At 32.6% G+C, this 20458-nt stretch overlaps 3 protein-coding genes across 12 annotated transcripts; 1 reads left to right on the top strand and 2 right to left on the bottom strand.

Moving 5' to 3' along the window:
- Positions 1-2: 2 nt before the first annotated feature.
- On the bottom strand, positions 3-461 carry LOC132704215 (uncharacterized). The gene has a single exon (XM_060674107.1). The coding sequence runs from the start codon at positions 459-461 to the stop codon at positions 3-5; it is 459 nt and encodes a 152-aa protein (XP_060530090.1).
- Positions 462-2940: 2479 nt separating this feature from the next.
- On the bottom strand, positions 2941-5324 carry LOC132703012 (probable serine hydrolase). Of its 7 annotated transcripts, XM_060672008.1 has the most exons (4): positions 4887-5324; positions 4563-4827; positions 3966-4132; positions 2941-3889 (listed from the first exon to the last, which is right to left on the bottom strand). In XM_060672008.1, coding segments are annotated over exons 2-4 (1002 nt in total). In that variant the 5' UTR covers positions 4564-4827; positions 4887-5324; the 3' UTR covers positions 2941-3055. The 7 variants fall into 7 exon arrangements, with proteins under 7 accessions (XP_060527991.1, XP_060527989.1, XP_060527995.1 ...); XM_060672006.1 differs by lacking the exon at positions 4563-4827 and having other exon boundaries at positions 4891-5324; XM_060672012.1 differs by lacking the exon at positions 4563-4827.
- Positions 5325-5490: 166 nt separating this feature from the next.
- On the top strand, positions 5491-19798 carry LOC132703010 (uncharacterized). 4 transcript variants are annotated; one of them, XM_060672004.1, is made up of 9 exons: positions 5491-5662; positions 7791-7985; positions 9123-9272; positions 9363-9523; positions 10575-10812; positions 12414-12589; positions 12652-12882; positions 13887-14079; positions 14394-19798. In XM_060672004.1, the coding sequence occupies exons 2-9, from the start codon at positions 7811-7813 to the stop codon at positions 14405-14407; spliced, it is 1338 nt and encodes a 445-aa protein (XP_060527987.1). In that variant the 5' UTR covers positions 5491-5662; positions 7791-7810; the 3' UTR covers positions 14408-19798. The 4 variants fall into 4 exon arrangements, with proteins under 4 accessions (XP_060527987.1, XP_060527986.1, XP_060527984.1 ...); XM_060672003.1 differs by having other exon boundaries at positions 15330-19798; XM_060672001.1 differs by having other exon boundaries at positions 5492-5662; positions 17589-19798.
- Positions 19799-20458: the final 660 nt, after the last annotated feature.

Here is a 20458-nt window from a genome sequence, read left to right on the forward strand (position 1 = left end):
TGTTAATTCTGAAGCTGCCTCTGCATCTTTTCCTGTGAGGTGGATTGCCAACTATCTTTCCACCTTTTAGGGGGTCTCCCTGGAGGTCTTGGGCCGGGCGGGTTGTTTTCCAGGACTATTCTCGGAAGTCTGTTATCGTCCATCCGTCTCACATGGTTGTACCACTGCCTCTTACGTTGTCTTCTCCATCTCACAATATCTTGTATCCCGTACTGCTCTCTGACATCTGTGTTTCTTACTCTGTCTCTTCTTGTTTTCCCCACTATTGTCCTCAGGGTTTTTATCTCTGCTACCCTTAGCATTTGTTTCGTCTTGTTGGTGTCTTCGCGGACTTCCGTGCCGTACGTCATGATGGGTCTGATACAAGTCTTGTAGATTCTAATTTTGCTATCCTTGCGCATGTACGGATTGGACCACACTCTATCTCGTAGGCATCCTGATAGTGCTGGGAAAACATCCATTATAAATCCATTATCTACATAAGATTTTGTATTGCTTCCCTTGGAAAATGTTTTAGTGTCATTATGTTAAACCCTTAAATTGGAAATCAGTTTCAGCTTCAGTTTTGGAAAGATTTATAAAAAGCACATTAATTTAAATTAACATAACACTTTAATCAAAGAAAATTTCCCTACTCTTAAAATACAACAGTCCGCAAGGCACAGTTCTTGTCGGCTCACATCTTAAATACGGCCCTGGCTTGACTACTTTTAACAACAAAGGTTATCTACCTTGAACAAAATAAAGTCTGAAATGAAAAAAAATGATTTCATTCCATACATGGGTAAGAAGAAATTCTGGAAAGCCTCTAAACCGAAAATCAGCGCAGATCAGTTTGATAGTTTCGAATAGAAAATAGACGTATCTAGTACCTGGATGAAGATTGGGTAAATCGAGGATATACCCTTGCCAAAATATGGCAGGGTAAAAATTTAAAAAGTGCGAGGCAAGCTTTCATGGAATGATGGTCCACCGAAATAAAAGCACCCTCGGAAAAAGATTAATAATTACTCATATTGGTAGTCGCATCTCAATCAAAACCGATTGGAGGCCATCATAAGTATACTTCCAGCAAATGCTAGATCTTATTCCTCCTGGGTCTGTTATCATCACGACTCAAATAAATCCGAAAAAATACCTATGTCTTCTCAGAAAAAAATGTAAGTAAGAATTAATTTCAGACAAATGTGCTGAAAAAGTACCCACTGGAGAATGCACCTTTCAACGAAATTCACTTTAAAACAAAATGTAACAGTATTGCGCCTTCCGCCATGTCACTGTGGTTACTCAAAAATGAATTTATAAACTGCGGTTCGGAATATTCGGTACGTGTGATAGATTGATCAACTTATGAAGTTGTAGCAGTATTTTTGGTGGTTGTTGGGCAAATACATGACCTTTGAACTTGTAGATTCATGCTGCAATTAATGGAACCCATTGACCATTGATCTTTCGCAAATATATAGCTATTTTCTAAGTCAATTAATATTTTTGTTAATACTAGACTGTTACAGTACGGCAGATATTGACACTTGTGAACGCACTAAACTAAACACTCTCTAGTTGTTGCTAGTTTTCAGATATAAGTGTATGTATAAAGTATGCTTCACCACCGAATTATTAATGATAACAGAAATTTGAAGTCACGCCGCAAATCACTGAGCAAACTCATTGATACTACTTCTGGAAACCGTGACTAAGAAGTTTATACTGTTAAGTGCAATAATAGAAATTTAGAAAATAATAAAAATAAGAGATATCGTAGAAAATTAAGAATTTTGTCACATTTATAAAAATAGTATATGATGAAAAAGCACTTCCCGGTCAGGGTATAGCAGACCATTTTAATTTATCTATGTTTTTAAGACTCGATTTCATTTAATTTAATGATTGTTTAGTCTCGATTGGTCTTAACTAACCAAAGCAAACTTGTGACTAAAATGACATTTGTCAAACTTATTGCATAACATGCTCTTATATCTAACAATATTTTAACTCAACTTTGCAGCTTCCTATGTATATAGTGATACATGAATGAATGCATTCTATGCTGAAATCATTGCGCAGTTTCATTATTTATTTTTATTTCAGACTTTCATGGACCATTTTAGTTGTCTGACAAATTGTTCACACCCTGTAACTTAATTTTCAATTTTATTTTCAAAGTATAGATTTTAAGTGTAATAATTTGTCTCGGTTCATTATTGTGGGGATGCGTCAGTCGTACTGTATTTTGTGGGCATGATATGCTACCTTTAATTTCATTATCTTTTCAGAATGTTTTCTTAGTGTCGAATTGTTAAACAAAATTATTTCTCTCAGTTCAATAATGTAGATACGTCAACTCAAGGTCCTGAAAACTGGATATCAAAGGATATTCTTCTTCTTTTTATTTTTCACAGTTGGGCAAAACTACTATGGCCATTCGTTCATTACCGACGTCAATGGCGGAATTTTTTCTTTTGGTCATGGACCAACAATTAAGGGACCTTAAGGACTTTAATCATTGACCAATAACAAAAAACGGCCACCCCCACTGACAATCCGGGCCAACCCCGCCTCCAATCGGCGTGGACGGGCAAAAACAGCGGAGCTGACAGCGATTACACATTTTAAAACATTCACCAAACACTAAGAACACTAAACCCACACAGTGGAAACCGATTTCAAGTTTTTAGGAGACGATTACAAGGAATTCTGTCGCGAGCTAACAGGGGTTAAACCACCATGTGCAATGCTCACGACAGAATCATCAAAGGATGTCAATCGTTTCTGTATGGGTTCATTTTTCTCTTGAATTCAGTTGATTGAGTGAGTCACGCACATAGTAGTATAAAAGTGTTGATCCACAAACTTATATAAAACTAATAGACACCACAGACACACAGTAACTACAGTAATTTGTTCAAATCACATTATCTAATTAACAAAGTGTATTGATATAACAAATATATATACATATATGTGTATAACACAACCAACATTTTAATTTAAAATATATACAGAAGTAAGTAGCTTAATAAGATTCTCAAGAAAACTAAGAAATAAGAGATTTCTACAAACGGATGCAATCTAAACTGCCTATACTTCTATCCTCTGAGTAATAATGTTTCTGAATAAAATTTCTAAATAACTGGGCAAGTTCATCATTGGGATTATTTAAATGAGCATGATGTGTGCCTTCAATGTAGTGGAAATCGCAGTCAACGCTGCTTCTTTTGAGAACATCTAACACTTCATAAAAATTTTCCTTTGCTTCATAATATGAACCACCCCTTGCTTTAATAACAAAAATTGGACATTTAATGTTTTGTGCAAATTCCACCAAATCACTCTGCGAAAAAGTTAGAAGTTCTCCTGATTTTAATCTAGGATCTCGAGTAAAATAATATTTTCCTGGGTTTACTTTCGACGGGGCAATATTCCTCTCCATAATGTAATGAGCAAATTCTAAATACACTGATCCTTTATTAGGTGCATGTATTTTCTTTTTTATCTCTTCTATGGTATAGCTTGGTGGTTCTACATTTGTCATTGCATAATCATTATTTTTAACAAATTTGGTTATTTCATTTGCTAAATGCAGAATTGTTCTTTTGCGTGTCATTGGCTTTGCCCCATCTATACAGGCTACAAAATCCACATTATCGGGATAAAGCATGGTGTATGTGTATGAAGTAATCCCTCCCAAGGAGTGGCCCATAAGAGATATTTTAGGCCAATTAAAATGTCTTATTATTGATTTTATGGTTATGATATAGTTAGTAAAGTGATAATACATTCCAAGAGGTAGATGAGATGAGCATCCATGACCTGGAAGATCAATTGCCAAAAATGCAACATTTTTCTGCAATAGTGGTAGCAGCCTATCGAAGGTACCACAGTTGTCCTAAAAAGGGATAACTTAGTGCAAGTTAAAATATACATATAATTTAATATTCAATGTATAAAATACAACACGGTACCTGCCAACCATGAATACATAATATAGGTCTAACATTAGTAGGTCCCCACCACTTTCCACTTATTTGACCCCACGGTACTGGTACTGATATTTCTTGCCATGGTTTGTCGGTGCATAAACTTCGTCGAATATTTTGAAAACTCAAGAAACATCGCCTCGGGAACATCACTGAAGATTAAATAAAACAAGATAACCAAAGAATAAGACAAATTTTTATTACCAGGATTCACGTATGTCGATATGTGAAATCAAAAACATAGTTACACAAAATTAGAATAATAATCCTAGTAATTTACAATAGTATGGGTTAGTCCGTAACATGTTTGTTTCAGCGAAAAGAGTTACGGTGATTTGCCACACACAAATGACAAAATTTGAATTGATTTCTATAATTTACGCAATCCTAAAATACGGACACAATTTAAATTAAATTCTATAAAAAGCAAACTGAAATTTTCCAAAAATATTTATCAAAAAGAGCTGAATTCACAAACGGAACTACTCCAATAGTACAATCCTTGTGGATTGAATCATGAAAAGCAAAAAGAAAAAAAACGTAGACACAAAATCCACAATGTAGTAGTCTGTCGATTCTTACTCTTATCCGTTTTCGCAAAGCTTACTTAAATGTGTACAACGTTAACAGTTTATTGCAATATATGTTCTGAAGTTATGTATCGTTGTTTGTGTGAGGAAGTGATCGCTTGTTGTCTGCTGTTCGTTTTTTGTTAATTGACTATCTGATCCTGGCAAACTTGTCCGATTGAATTGCAAAGACGAAGAACAATGAAATTGGGGAATATAGTTACAGTTGCTTGTGATAGATAATTCTTAAAATTTTAAAGTCGATTTTACTATATTGTCTATAACAAAAACACGGTTGGAACCACAAATACGATGTGGTTTAATTGTTTCTTCTTACCCACCGCACATTCCGCAACACTTTGAAAATGCTTGTACCTCGCCCTAATAACACCTAACCCACTTCCTTAATCGCATATTTTTGTTAACATGACATATCACATCTTTAATACATTGATGATTCATTTTGTATATATTTTTAATTGCTTTCGTTAACGACAAAAACAAGTAAAACAAGTAGGACATAGATGTACCTGCTGACATGAATAAAGGACGCAACATTTTTCAAAAGTGCAGATTTAAAGCATACTCAGCTAGTTTTAAACTGAACAACAGCGCAAAATCAAAGTAAATCAAATTGGACATATGTACATATTTTTAGAAAAATTTTAATTAATAATGGAACTGTCATCTCTCTTCTTTCACAGATATAATTTAACTAGCCTTAAATAGCATAACACGTTGCTAGCTACACATTTTATAATAATTCTATGCGGGTGAGAGCGTTAACAAGCAGAGATAGTGTAAGTGACTGTTACATAGACTATAACCGTTTTTTTCTGTCCAAGTTGGCCTGCGATTTTGGCAATAGTTATCGTTTTCGGGGAATGAAAGTTTACAGTGGAAGTGGATTGAAGGCTATTTAGTGCGCAGACTCATTACGGTTCTTGGCTCTGCCATGTTGAATTTATGTTGATATATCATATTTTTTGTGGTGCAGTTTTTTGTCAATTGTAAATAAGTTTAGTTTAAATATAATGTGCAGTTGAGGATGCTAAAAGTACATAGTGCAATGGAGAATTTAGAATTAAGCTAGGTTCGAACATATTTATTTTGGTATGTACGTGAAAACGTCAACAGTATTCTTATTTACCTATTTTTTGAATATTTATAGTTAGAAACCTCCTAGGGAGTAAGACACTATTGAAATGCTTGAGCAAAGTTGCCACAATATTTTCTAAAAATTTATGAAATTTACGATTCCCCTTTACTGATTGAATTTTAATTATTTAAATTCAAAGATGATTAATACGATTCCGCCTACCCTGATTTTTTCCAGTTTGATCTTTGTAAAAATAGTAAAAATAAAGTCGTTGTGCATTCTCGTCGAACTTATTGAAAACCGACGATTCATTTGTACAATAAAAAGGTTTGTTTCAAAAGAATTGTAAGGAAATATACCCACTGAAACCTTTGCAATAGGAGGATTTCAGACTGAGTTATTAACATTTCTCAGAAAATTGAGTACATACTTGGTTTGTATTATTGACTGACTCTTTTACACAATAGCAATTTTTACACTATTAAAAACTACTAACAGTCAGTTGCTCTTCAAGTGTCTTTAGTAGGTTTTGGAGTAATGAAGCTGATATTATTTTTTGTTAATCTCTTAATAATTATAAATAATTCTATTTATCTGTAGTTTAAGCTAAATGTATATTACATTCTATTTCTTCAAACACCATATGGGGTCCCGTCAGATTCAACACCACAAAGTTGAATTTGACTCACCTGCCGTTCTGGTATAAGTCCTTAATTATAATTACCTAAACATGTTTATCTTGGGAATCAGTAAGTATTACTATAATTTCAAATATTTTTTTTGATATCTTTATTTAAAATCGATTTTAGTTGAATATTGATGCAAAGGAATTTCCTCAGACTCAATTAGAAGGGCAATAAGTACTTAAACATTTAATTGCATTTTTTAAAATTAAGTAGTCAGTTACGCCATCCAAACAACATTAGATATTTGTTATAAACTATAGGTAGATAACAGCGGTGACAGCGTTGTTCCCGGTACTCTAGATATACTAGATAAGATAAAATCGTGGATAAAATTTATCATCATCCGCCTCGACAATATGTTGGTGATGTTGCACTGTTATCCTGGCCAGTGCAGGTTGTCAAACTATGTTTAAATTTGTATTTCCCATGGCATATTTAATTAGGAGCTAAAGTGATTGTAATTAGTGAATACGACAGTGAGCCTAAAGTTAATACTGCTCTGAATATTCATTTACAAATTACAGCTAGAAGTTCATGGATGTTTAACACTTGACTAAATGAGGATGTACCACATTATTTCGTTTTAGAAATAGAGGTACCTACACGTTTCACGAAGCACTTTGTTTCGTTTTTTTTTTTAATTTGAGTTTTAACAAACTAAACATTCTGATTTAAAATATGGGTCAATTTCAAAGGTAATTTTCTCGCGAACAGCTGACTCGATTTGGATATAAAGTTTTTTAAATTGTCGCTTAGATTTTCAACAATTATGTTATAAAAAATCGGGGTTAGAACAGAAATCGCAATTGCCTCTGGAATTGCATAAAATTACAATTTTATAGATTTGTGTATGCAAATGCAAATGTAGAGACGCATTTGCAGGCAACTTGAGTGATGCTCATGTATTTGAAAGATTTCATTTTTGGAATAGTGTTGTTTTTTCTTTTTTTATTGCACTTCTACCAACCTAATACACGCTTATTATGGGTTGGATTTCCATCGCCTGACAAATATTAAAGTATAAAGCTATCTTTTTAATATTCAAAGAGCGAAATAATAACGTCACCGCAGTTCCTTAACGGGTACATACTCCCAAAAAATGTTGTTTATGAAACGGCCGGATTAAACGGGCATGGGTTTCTTTAACACCTCGCATATGGATTACTCGAAAAGATGAAAGTTCTGTTGATTTGTCGACAACGTGACTTAAATAAATAAGAGCGCCACTGAACCCAACAAAAAAGAATATATTAAACGGCAACTATAAGGCATCAAAACGACTACCTTACAGAAACACCCTACCTGAAAAACACGGTACAGGATGTCCTTTTATTTCTTACATAAGTGAGATACCCTAAAAAAGTTGGTTCTTTGTACAAATAACGCTATTCCTAACGACAATATGCAACATTGCATATAACATATTGAATTTATTTTTATTTGTTTTCATTTGTAGCTTCTTTTCAACAAAACAAAATGCCAACACCACCTCCTCCGCCGCCCATGGCTCCGGCTGCTCCTCCGCCCCCTACATTTGTTCCTGCAAAGGGTGGTGGAGTGGACGACAGAAGCGCCCTACTCAAGTCAATCAGGCAAGGAACAAAACTCAAAAAAACCCATACAGTTGATAAAAGCGCTCCCTTAATATCAGGTAAGATTCTATGACGACATATTTCAGCGTGTAAAATGTTAAGGCTGTGTCATTTTAGTGCTTCATTGTATTTAAAATGTGTAGATTAAAATTTTCGTTAATAACTGTTTATGATAGTTTGAGGTTGTGAGTCGAAACTGCAAATAACTTAGACACTCTTTTGCTAGTACAGTTTTGCGATTGTCAGAAACCTCCATCTCGTGGCAATGTAAGCAATCGCAATCGGGTCACTCATAGCACGACTGAAAATCTAGGAAATGCCCTTTTTAAGTACTTCTAAGTACTTAAAATTACTTAAGTAATTTTCCCTAATACCGTACCTCGTTTTAACTATTTATCAAGAATATTTGCATTGTCAACTATTGGAATAACAAAAATTTTGTCTTTCCTCTAAAATTAAGATATTGCAGCTTCCTGAAGTCTGGATGCATTTGGTATAATTATGTTTTTCTACTCCCGTCTGTAAAAAGGTTAAATTAATTACACACCGATCTAGCGTGCGGGAAGCGTCACTTTACCACGTCAGTTTCGTTTCCCACAGATCCGAGCCACTTCGGACATTTCCGGGATTTTACAGCATCGCATTGCGAGCAATCGGATGTTTTCGGACATGTCAGTGAATGTATTCGTGTTGTTTTACGAAAATGTACCCAAAAACTAACGGTCGTATAAAAAGTATAGTATGCAACACATTCGGTAAACTTTTTAAATCACTCGTTTATTAAACACTTGATCATCTGGTGTCAAATAAACTCAATGTCAGTCAAATGCCGTTTACCGCGCTTGTTGCAAAATATACTATTGTAGTACTAGGAAAAAGTATTCATAATTCATTTGACAATGAAAATTTGTATTAGTACTAAAACACCAATCATTCATGGTCAATGACTAACTAACTGCTGCTAACTTACTATGTTCTAAAGTTATTTCTTCCTTTTTGTTTTTTTTTTCAACAGCTGTTTGACGAGTCTTTGTCCATCAGAGTGGTGCATTGAACTGGTCAAATTCGTTCGTGAACCATATACGATTTTGGAAATAGTCTATGGCTGACAACTACCACAATGTGTTGACAACTTGTATCTAATTCAAATAGAGCAAATATTTTCGTGTTTACAGAAAAAATCTTTTAAATTGCAGGAAAAGTCAGCAACATAGGTAACAACAGTAATTCTTCAATTGGTGGTTCTGCTCCATCTAATAATTCTACTCCAGCTACCTCGAATGGCCTGCCTTTGGGTGGACTTTTTGCCGGTGGCATGCCTAAGCTTAGGCCTACGGGAAAACTGGGTGAGCTGTTTTTCAATTTTTTTGTTGACTGAAGAATGAATATTTTCTTATTCTACTTCTTCCTGGCAATAATTGTGTCAAATGTTACAGTTATTCCTATGGCCAAGGACAATAACAATGAGCCGGGATCCCCAAGTTCAAAACCGGTTGCATCAATCAAAAATTTCAGCAATATTCAAAATGAACTGAAAAAACAGTTGGCTAGTGATAATAAAAATAGGGGACCTCCGCCTCCAGCTCCGATAAGAAACGTATGTATACACTACCTAATACATTGAGACATAATATGATCCATTGTAAAAGTTATTGCGCGTTTCAATACAAAATCATCGAAGTTGTCGCTTAAAGTTTTAGTATATAACTGAGCACTATAACCACAGCTAATCTTTATTTATGTATTATTTGGGACCACAATACTATAATAAAATTGCCAAAGAAATTGAGTTGCAATTAGCATAAATGTAAACAGTAGAGTTTTTATTGTTAATAATATTGATGGGATTGAAGTGACAATGTTAATGTATCTATACTTTTCTTCCCTCCGCCCTAGTTTCGATTGATTGATTTTTATTTTTCCTCGGGTGTTCTTTTCTTTCTAGATTGATGATTGTACAATAATATTTCTTTCAGTAAGCACCTACAGATGTGACTTGCATTTATCTGTTACACTTATTGGATGTACTTTTAATTATTTTGATCAATTATTCAAATACAAGGTTCTAATTTCTACAGCATATAACTTTCAATAGCATGTTGAGGTTTCATTTTAAATAATCTCTTAGGTTTTTAAAAGCTATTTTTTTTATTTATATGCTACTTGAAAGCCTATCTTAAACATTTTCTTGTTTTCTAGCATGATCTTGACTATGGTCATGCATACTGCTCCTTAATTTCTCGTCATTGCCATCATGATTTTCATTTTTCATTAGCTATAGTTTTGATCTGATTATTTTCTAGCTTTGAATTGATATTTGCATGATTGATAAGGTTTTTAGATTTTTTTCAGCTTGCATTTATTTTTCTAGAATTTCTCTCTAGTAGGGCATGTTTAGCTCAGATATTTAGTTGATATCAGCTGTAGTTTTAAATTCAGTTTTGTATCTGTAATCTCTAATAATTATTAGCTCAAAAAAGATTATGTTATCATCTCTATTTAACACATTCTGCAGTGATATGGAGTTTTCGGATGTCACTCACAACTATCCTGTATTCAGACTTATGTCATTTCCAACATGTTTCTGATCTTTTTTTTGGCTTTATAGTCATACTGTATATGTTTATTTTGTGACATTTGTTGTTTAGGTTAGTGTGGAGGAACCTAGAAGCAATTTAAATGGTGTGAGTTCGAGTACAATGTCACTCAAAGTGAACCCATCGAGCCTTCACATGAACAACAGCACTTTACATCGAAAATCAAAAAGTAACGCCAACTTAAGTACTTTAGACGGTGTAGATAGTGTAAATAACGGCATTCAGCTAAACAAGCCTGTGATCAATCATGGAAAGCCAAATTTGGCGCCAAAACCTCCAGTGTTAAACGGTAAGTTTTTATTTTATATTCAACGATAATAGCGAATGGCAACAATTTTAAGAAATAGCAGGTTCTGCTATTAGATCTACAGGCGATGGTTAAGAATTACCAACACATTTGTTTTGAAGAAAAATTAATTGGAAGGATTAAATAAATTTAAACTATGGTAGTAATGTAAAGTAAAATGGTAATTTATAGTAACAAAGAACTTTCAATCAGACTGATTCTGTTTCTGCTTTGTTGCGATCTTACCCCAATGTGCGATTGCAACGTGAACACATAAAATTGTGTTTCGTTTCCTTTATATACCGATAATGGTTATAAAATAACCATAAAATAGTGTTGCTACTTGCTTGTTGGGCAGTCACCTCGATTGTAACCTATTTCAACTGGAACAACGATATATATATATATATATATATATATATATATATATATATATATATATATATATATATATATATATATATATATATATATATATATATATATATATATATATATATATATATATATATAATGACACTATATTCCGGGATATCATCCGTTCGCTCGTTGAACTCCGACTGGAATCCTGCAGACGTTTCGCCAAAATCTCACTTGGCATCTTCAATGCTCGCGCTCCGAAAACACTTCGAACGCTCTGCTTACTTCTGCAATAGTTCTACTCATTGCAGAAAGCAATATTTAAGTGTTCACCTACTGTGATCTTTTACCCAGCATAGTCATAAAAATTTGAGACACGCACACAAAATAGAGATTAATAATTTTGTGTACATACCTGATTTTTCTTGAAAAAGCTGGCTATTAAATGTCTGCTAGCTTCGTTGTTAACTCAAAGACACTTAACAAACATTTCATTTAGTACTTTTAAGGGATTATTATGATCCCTTATATGTACCGATTTTCCAGTCTTATTCTTTCTCTAAAGATTGCTTATGCGATGCATATAAATTAAGTAAAAACTGTATTTGCTGTTTCCACGTTTTTAATGGAACAAAAAAATTAACATAGCCATAACCACCACTTTCGTACTCGAAGGCGGAACTATCAATATTGCTGGTCAATAAATGTGCTATAAATGTGGTTGCTTATGATTAAAACTGGAAAATCATTTTGGTTGAGTTAGGCATAATCATTATTCTTAACTCGAAACACAATCTCTATAAAACTCTGACAATGACAATTATCGTTCCCTGAATTGATGAAAGAATTTGATTCTTCCTTTTAAGATGCTGATTAAAAATTGTTAATATTATGGTGAACCTGAAAACCCGAAAATGTTACGGAATTCAAAATAAGTATCTCAAAATATTTTGGAACTCAGAGAAATTTGTGAAAATTGTTAAATTGACTTAAAATGAGTTAATATCCCGTTCTATTTTATATATTCCTTTTTTTTACTATTTGTTTAAAGCCAAAGAATTTGTTGCCTGAATTAGACATATAAGTCGTGACTAAAAAGCTGAAAGAAGTTGGTTATTTCTAATCAGTGTGCCCAACAGAGAGGCGTTTGACAAATGTGAATTTACATTCTTCAAATTGCTGATGATTTTGTTATAGGTTAATTTTTGCAAAAATGCAATTGAATAATAAAGTAATAATTTTAGGAAAGCCGACACCTCCCAACAAGTTATCCATCAAAATAAACAAGCCAATCAGTCGAGCACAAAGTATGAGGTCGCCGCGATCACCAGACCCGCAAAGTCCAAATGATGTTCCCGCCAAATTTGGAACCGTTCGTCACATGACTTCCGTAATAGGACAATCGTTGGCAAATGCTTCTGTAAGTTTAACTGCTTTTTTTTCTTGCATTCCCAACTTTCAATTTCTGACCTGATGTTTCAGGGCCCACAAAATCCAAGGCCGAGACCTCTTTTAAACGGACGCCCGTCAGTACCGCCCCCTTCTGTGCCTCCTTCAGCTCCAGCTGCGGCCCCTCCTACACCAAAAATTCCAGTCAAACCTCCGAATCATGCACCACCCCCACCTCCTAGCAATCTGCCGCAACCGCCTAGTCACGCGCCGCCACCACCTCCCCCGCCCCATAAAACGCAACCGATGAGGCCACCTCCTGCAGTAAGTTTCCCGAATACTTTTTTATGTTGTGTGGACAGTTCAGTGTGAAATCCTTCTTAATTTATTATTATCATTTATATCAATGAACATCCTGATTGGTCATACCATATTCGATTTAACAATAAAACTCAACTCCATTTGGTATGGTATTGCCAGATATATGAACCAGAAGTCACTTAGAATCCTGTACTTTGCCAATTTAAAATAGGTTTTTAAATATGTCATTATATTTTTAGAAAAAGACAAGAAATATTTTGACTATACGAAACTATTTAAAATTTGTCCACAGATATGAACTATGTAGTGCATAGAGTTGCATTAACCGAGAAATCAATATTAGCACCAAATTGTTTAATGCCCTCCTAACAGCATTGAGAAATATTAGTTCACAGCAACAGTTTCAATTACAAATAAAAAAAATGTTAATAGATTTAGAACCATATATTTTAGGGTCTTTTTTATCTAAAGTACTTGAAAGGATCATGCACAAACAAATGGTAAGTTTTCTAAATTTAAATGATGTCGTGCCTGAGAAACAATCCTGTTTTAGAGCCAACTAATATGAAATTTTGTACTATCCCTAAAAAACGTATTTACCAAAATTTTACAATTTGTACAAGTCAGCCTGAAGAAGTAGTTGATCTTTTCGGAATATTTATTCTGGAAAACTCCAAATAATCAGCAAGCAAGCATGCTATAAATAAACACACACAGAGGATTTATAAAAAGATTAAATATGGTTTTTAGATTTTGCTTAATTTTTATAGTTTTGTCAAAAATAAATATACCGTTTTTGTCATAATTCTTATCATTTTTATTTTTGTTTTTTACACAATGTTATTGAAAGATTATATTTAATTATTGTATGTGTTGTTGAATCAATAATCTATTGGATCCGAAAAAAATGACGAATGCAATATTTTTTATAGAAAAATGTTGTGGTAGAAACTTGATAGGTTTGATCATGAAATCTTAAAGATACATAAATTAAAAAAAAATTCTAGGTGCCTGCTGGCAACAATATTACTTCAAATCCACCACCTCCACCACCACGCCATTCATCCATGAGAGACACGCAGATGTCTCAGAAAGTGATAGATCTGGAAAAAAGGTTTAGGCATAAATTTATGTCTCCTGACCTATTTCCAAGACCTCCGCCTTATAGGAATGTATTAAAATTGTATTCCAACAAGCAAGGTCAGTATTCAAAATTAGCATTTTGGTATCTCAAGGCTTCTTTGTTACTAATTAAACGTGTTATAAATATATGTTTTACTAGTATTTATTTATTATTGTAGTGTTAACAATACGCAGCAGCATATGATTATTTTTAACATTTTCAAAAATATTAGTTATTGCTTGGAGGCAATGGTATGAATCAGAATGCAAAATTTAATAAATGTGTAATATAATACATTATGTAAACATTATTCTGATTCTGATACATACCATTACCATAGAATCTTCTTGTGTGTTGTATTTATATTTCTTTTCTTTTCTGTTTTTCTTAGAATCGTCTTGTTAAAGTTCATCGGGAGTGATGCATGTTTCTTTCGGAGAATGCATGATTTACCTTCAGTGAGCAGACTAATGGCTTATCTCTTAATATCTGATTTTCTTGTATTCTTTACTTTATATTACTTTAAGTAGCTTGGGAAAGTTTTCTAAATATGGTTTTCCATGGATTCTAAAAGCAATCTGTAAAAACGGGATTTACAATTTTAGAGAGCTAAAAACATTTGGGGAATACATGGGATATTATTAACAATTTTAAAGCCAGGAATGTCTCTTTAATAGCATTTTTTGTGATAATCAAATTTTTGAAACGGTATAATCGATTGTAGGAAGACTTTTATCAACAAAAATTGTTTTTTATCAACAAAAATTGTTTTTGCCATTGCAAAATCCTTTAAGGTAATAATTTCTCTACTAACCTCCAACAATGTGGTTTAAACCTAAAAACATTTTAAAACATTCTACTATAGAAATACTATAAGTTTCATTATCATGTCTGAAGAAACTCTCTCATCTTTAGTAACTGAATAATTTGTAGTTGGTAAAGAATACCAACTAGAAATTCTTGGAACTATTGTACAGTTAAAACTTCTTCCAACTATGAAAATTACCTATCAGGGTATTTTTGAAAAACAAAAATGTTGGTTGGGATAGTTTTCAAAACGACAACATATACAAGTATATGTAATTAGCAAATGAACTTTTTTATTTGATGTGAAAAAAAAATCATATTTGAACCAAATTGGGTCTCATTTTTGCAGTGCATTATTTCTTACCTAATCCTATATATGTACGTCTAATAACCATTTAACTAAAACACTTAACTGGTTAACTATTAATTTTTCTGTAAGGAAGTTCGGGTAATATTTAATTAATTATAATGATAGGTAAAACATCCAAGTTATAAAAACTAATGTTTATTTTTTATTTAGTTTGGAACAGAAAAAACTGAGAGTTTCAATCACAAAACGCCAAAAACAACGTTGTCATCTTAAGTTGGAATACTGTTCTTGCTAAACTTTAAAAACTTTACATTGTATTGGTAAACAAATGTCAATTAGATTGTTTTTATAATTACCAAATATAGTTGTTAATAATATTTCTTCCAACTTTTGGACTATTCGGGAAAAATCATTTTTGCTTTTATTAAAACCTGCTAAGCTCAAAAATATCATATTAGGAATAACAATTAGGGTCTATGGCACGTATGCACATATCAAGTGCCATCCGTAATTGTTTCATTGCTAATAATTAAGGACTTCATATCTAGGGCAATTATGGATGTTTAAGTAAGCGAGTAAAATACAACAAAATAAAATTTCATTGTAGTATGTTCTTTTCATGCATAACATGAATTTGTTTTCAAACAGCTGAAGTATCATCAATTTTTTTTTGCGCTGTTTGGGATTTGATGGCATACAGAATGAATATATTGAATTCCTTGATGTCCCTAAATTTTGTAGTAATTTTTCCCAAATACCCAAATATATTGCATTCTATTTGACACATAATCCCACAGCCGCCATTTTTTTTCTAACCAAGTCAAACTGTTTAAGAGAGCTAAAGTCTGTATTCATGTTGTCTAAATATTGTTTGCCTTCTCTTTGATAATTGTCCTCCTTACTGTGTAGTATGTTATCTTAGATGCATATGTTATGCATTAAAAGAAATACATTAAGGTTAAGTGTCTTTTTAGTCTTTTAGGTTAGTATCTAGTCATTTGCACCTAATTGTTGATTTCCATTACTTTAAACTTCAGTTTTCTTTACCTAATTCAACTATCTTTGCTATCTAATGCCTTCTGATGCTCAATTGGTTTAAGCGATGTTTCCAACAAAAATTATTACAGCGTAGTCAAAGTATCTAAATAACCATCAATCTATCTTTGTGTAAGAACATATAAAAATCGTAATTAAAGTATATTGTGTTATGATGTCCAAAGTTGCAAATTGTCATCATTTTTGAATTTCACCAACAATATTTAATTTAGTTTAAAATTTAAAGCAGGAAAGCAATTAAAGATACATAGGACCTCAGATACTAATCTGGACTTCACGCCATTTTCTGCCCAAAAAATTCTACATCCAAACTGAAAACTGGCGAATTGACGAAATGACAGTGGCCATATTGGTTGTCAAACACCGCTAGATTGGAAGCGAGATTTGAAACTACAGGTCTTATTTGCCGACAACACTTTTTTCATGGTGGCTTGAAAAGTTCCTGTGTTATAAGCATAGGCAGTGACTGTGTATAGCTAGTAGCTGTACGATTAGGACTATTACTATATTGCTTTAAAAAATTACAAATAACTTGTTAAAATTTCAGTAAATAAAGAAGTAAAAACGGAACGATTAAAGAATTTAATTTAGGTTATGCAGCTTGAGATTTGTGGCAGTAGGCAATATTAATGTTAGAAAGATTATAACATCCCTTAAACCAACGAAGCAATAGCGATAAAAAGGTTATACAAACTTCAATTATTTGAATAAATGGAAACAAATAACTATAAGGCACAAAGTAAAAAAAACGTGACTGATAAATATCTGTAAATGGAAAATTAAACTTCCTGTCGCTCTCTTTTCTGCACTCTTTTAACTGGAAGTTAGATTAATTTGCGTTAATGTGGAAACAACCGCAGCCCATCAAATTAATTAATTTATTGTAAAAAGGGAGAACTATATAACTATATTATGAGTTTATTTTTCATTAAAAATTTAACTTACACATTATTGCTGCAAATGTGTTTGGTACTTTCTAGCCGAAGCTACAGTGGACTAAAGTAGAAGGAGATAAATGGTAATAGTGGGCATGAAATCCTAATTACTAATGGGCTTTTTTAAATAGCCGCTAGTGGCGGGACATGTATTCCGTTGAAGTCATAAAATTTTCCGTTTCTTATGAGCATAAATCCACTTTTACTTTATTTTACTTACTTTACCTGTTTTACTCTTGCTTACTTACCTTAGGTAGGTTACTTTCACTGACGGGTTGAATAACCTATTTTACATCTCTGAACAAAATTTCAATCCGATATTCCCCTTTTTATCACTCGTTTCCTTTAAATTAATTTAAATTTTATTAAACACTTAAGGAGTTTGTGTTTATGTCAAATCTTGTCATATAACTAATATGGCAAAATCTCCTTCTTGTAGTCCTCTGTAGCCTTAACTTTTAACGATAATTTGTTGTAGTTGGCGGTAAACAACAAGCACCCCTTCCCCCCCAGTGTTTGCAAAACAGAATATGGAATCCAGCGTCGACAAGCTAACGGTAAATTTGCAATGTTTACGTTAGTTTAGCTCAAAATTCTTACGTTGTAAGCATATGGTAGTTAAAAAATATTAGCTGGACGCATTTTTTGTTTGAGTACCGACAGATTTTACTTACCCACAACTCAATCGCTTCCAACAATTTTTGGTCTATTTTATAAAATATATTTCTGTAAACCAAATGAAACAGAAACTTGACTGGTGTCTTACACTGGCAATACTATTAATACCATCGCATTCGTTTAAAAACCAAAGGAACTAAAATAATCAATTACCGGATTTAAAAAAAAATACAGCATTATTTTTTTTTAGCAGGTTGAGTGATACTGTAATTTTGTTTTTCTACTCCCTTCTCTAAAATGCCCAATCATACGCCGATCTAACCTGCGGAAAGTGTAATTTTACCACGTGAGTTTTGTTTCCCACCGATCCGAGCCACTTCGAACATTTCCGCATGGGTTTGGGGGCAATCGGATGTTTCCCACAGCGGGAATTTTGACATTTGTCATTTCTGACGGTCGTACCAGTTAATGTATTCGTGTTGTCTTGCAAAAATGTACTCAAAAACTAACGGTCGTAAAAAGTATAGTATGCAACACATTTGGTTAGTTACCACACTTGCGTAATATACTATTATACTTCTGTTAAACGAGTGACTTAAAATATTTACCGAACGTGTTGCGTACTATACTTTTTCTACGACCGTTAGTTTTTGAGTACCTTTTTGCAAAACACAGATACAAACAAACAAACAAATGACAAAATTAAAGCCGTGGGAAATATTTCCGAAAACATCAAACCAAACCCGTGCAGTAATATCCCGGAAATATCTGAAGTGGCTCGACTGCGTGGTAAACAAAAACTAGATCCGTGTATAAGTGGAATTTTAGAGAAGGGAGTAGAAAACTTACTATTTTTGGTTACACATTTGATGCTATTAATGAAGGGATAGAACATGTGACTTCTTCTAGTTATCCTTTTAAAAAAATCATTGAATTTTTAATGGCCCACACATCTGTTTCACTTGTGACAAAAAAATATCCCAAAATTTACATAAAACAACAAGTTTTAATACTTTTAATTCATGCACAATATTGTGTTGCATATAATGTCTTATCGTTTTCCTATTTCAGCATTTTAGTAAAATTGGTAAATAAAAAAACATCTAAAACAAAATATTTAAATGTGTATGCTGCTAGTGTAACAGTTGAAATTTTATATTTGTGGTTTTTAACATAAATCAAACATACCCGTTTATATTTCATTGGGAGTAAAAAAAAAATAAATTAATTAAAAATCTACTGAAATACAAAATTTTGATTCTCCTGTTATTGGTAGACATAAGAGTTTTTTCGGTATATCACACTAGTTTCTTATTTTGTTATTTTAGTAAAATTGGAGAAAAGTTATATAAAAAACTAAAACATAAAAATTGCAATGTCTTTCCTGCTAGTGGAACAAATGAAATTTTAGGTTCTTTTTAACATAAAGAAAACATATCAGTTTATATTTTATGGCAAATAAAAAAAGAACTAAAAATTTGTCGAAGTGCAAAATTTTGATGCTTCTGTTATTGATAGGGGTAAGAGTTTTTTTCGGTATATCACACTATTGTTGAATAATTCGTTTTCATTTATTATTATAGAAAATGAAAAGTTAGTCCATTTGGCTGTGGAGTGTTGATAATTTTTATTGTAAATATTATAACTTGTAGTAAAGCAATACGCTAGTAACGTATTATCAGTCATTTCATTCAGTTTAATTTAAATGTAAGAACGCAAGTTCCGGACGGCCTATCACAGTTGTTAACCTGCAAGTGAACTATGGTTTCAGTTTGGCGTTCCGTTGGGACAACATTAAACTTTATATTTTTACCTAGAGTTAATTGGAGACTTTAATTTTATAGTTTTACCTTTTAGTTCTATGCTAGTACAATCTGTATTTTCATTTTTTTTTAGAATAGTATTATATATTTATATTGCATTTTTCGTTAACAATACTACTAGTCAGATTTTAAACTTCCATTAGCAAAGTATCAGTGCCTAAACTGTCACTTATATATAGTGTATATATTTTGTAATTTGTAAATATTACCTACTGTACAAATTGTAAAATGTTAAATTAAAATAATATTTCTAACAAGGACATTTTTTATTCAATTTAATACACCTCAAAGTAGTTCTGGGAAATAGTCATTGTATAGTCATAACATTTAAGTTGTGACTGAAATTTTCTTCATCTTTGTTTTGGTTAGTTGGCTCTGCGATGATTCCCACATGCGCATTAGCAATTTAATTTGTTTGGTAAAAATTATATCCCATTATAAACCAGGCCAAAATTGTTAATTCTATAAATATATGCAAAACAGCTTCAATACTCAACAACGCAACAAATAAATGCCATGGTTACTTACTTTTTACTTTACGGAATTTGCAATTTTTACTGCAATAAATTAAATTATGCAAAAGCTAAAGTAGTTATAAAGGGTTATAAGTTTGATTTGTTGTATACCTCTACATTACATTTTTTTAAAATAGCGATGTTCACACACTTAACTTGTTTTCCCATAACAATGCCCAAAAAATGCTACATCCAAACTGAAATCTGTTAATTGACGAACTGTCAGCGGCCATGTTGGTTGTTGACCGCTGCTTATTGGTTGACTTGAAATGACAGGTGTGACCGAGAATGATCATATTGAATGGTGCTTTTCAACATTTTCTTTCATCGTCGCTTTAAAATTCCTGTTCCTATTACCAGTACAAGGCAGGACTTCGATTTATCTAGCAGCT

This window comes from Cylas formicarius, unplaced genomic scaffold (genome assembly GCF_029955315.1).
Source record: "Cylas formicarius isolate icCylForm1 unplaced genomic scaffold, icCylForm1.1 PGA_scaffold_6__28_contigs__length_40554024, whole genome shotgun sequence".
Taxonomy (NCBI): domain Eukaryota; kingdom Metazoa; phylum Arthropoda; class Insecta; order Coleoptera; family Brentidae; genus Cylas; species Cylas formicarius.

What these genes read in the sequence shown, in the direction of transcription:
- LOC132704215 (XM_060674107.1), bottom strand. Translation starts at nt 461, where the DNA reads ATGGATGTTTTCCCAGCACTATCAGGATGCCTACGAGATAGAGTGTGG.
- LOC132703012 (XM_060672005.1), bottom strand. Translation starts at nt 5,107, where the DNA reads ATGTTGCGTCCTTTATTCATGTCAGCAG. An exon ending in TCCTTTATTCATGTCAGCAG is followed by an intron (nt 4,133 to 5,079) that starts GTACATCTATGT and finishes TTTAATCTTCAG; the next exon opens with TGATGTTCCCGAGGCGATGT. An exon ending in TATGTATTCATGGTTGGCAG is followed by an intron (nt 3,890 to 3,965) that starts GTACCGTGTTGT and finishes ATCCCTTTTTAG; the next exon opens with GACAACTGTGGTACCTTCGA.
- LOC132703010 (XM_060672001.1), top strand. Translation starts at nt 7,811, where the DNA reads ATGCCAACACCACCTCCTCCGCCGCCCATGGCTCCGGCTGCTCCTCCG. An exon ending in CTCCAGCTCCGATAAGAAAC is followed by an intron (nt 9,524 to 10,574) that starts GTATGTATACAC and finishes TTTGTTGTTTAG; the next exon opens with GTTAGTGTGGAGGAACCTAG. An exon ending in AATCGTTGGCAAATGCTTCT is followed by an intron (nt 12,590 to 12,651) that starts GTAAGTTTAACT and finishes CTGATGTTTCAG; the next exon opens with GGCCCACAAAATCCAAGGCC.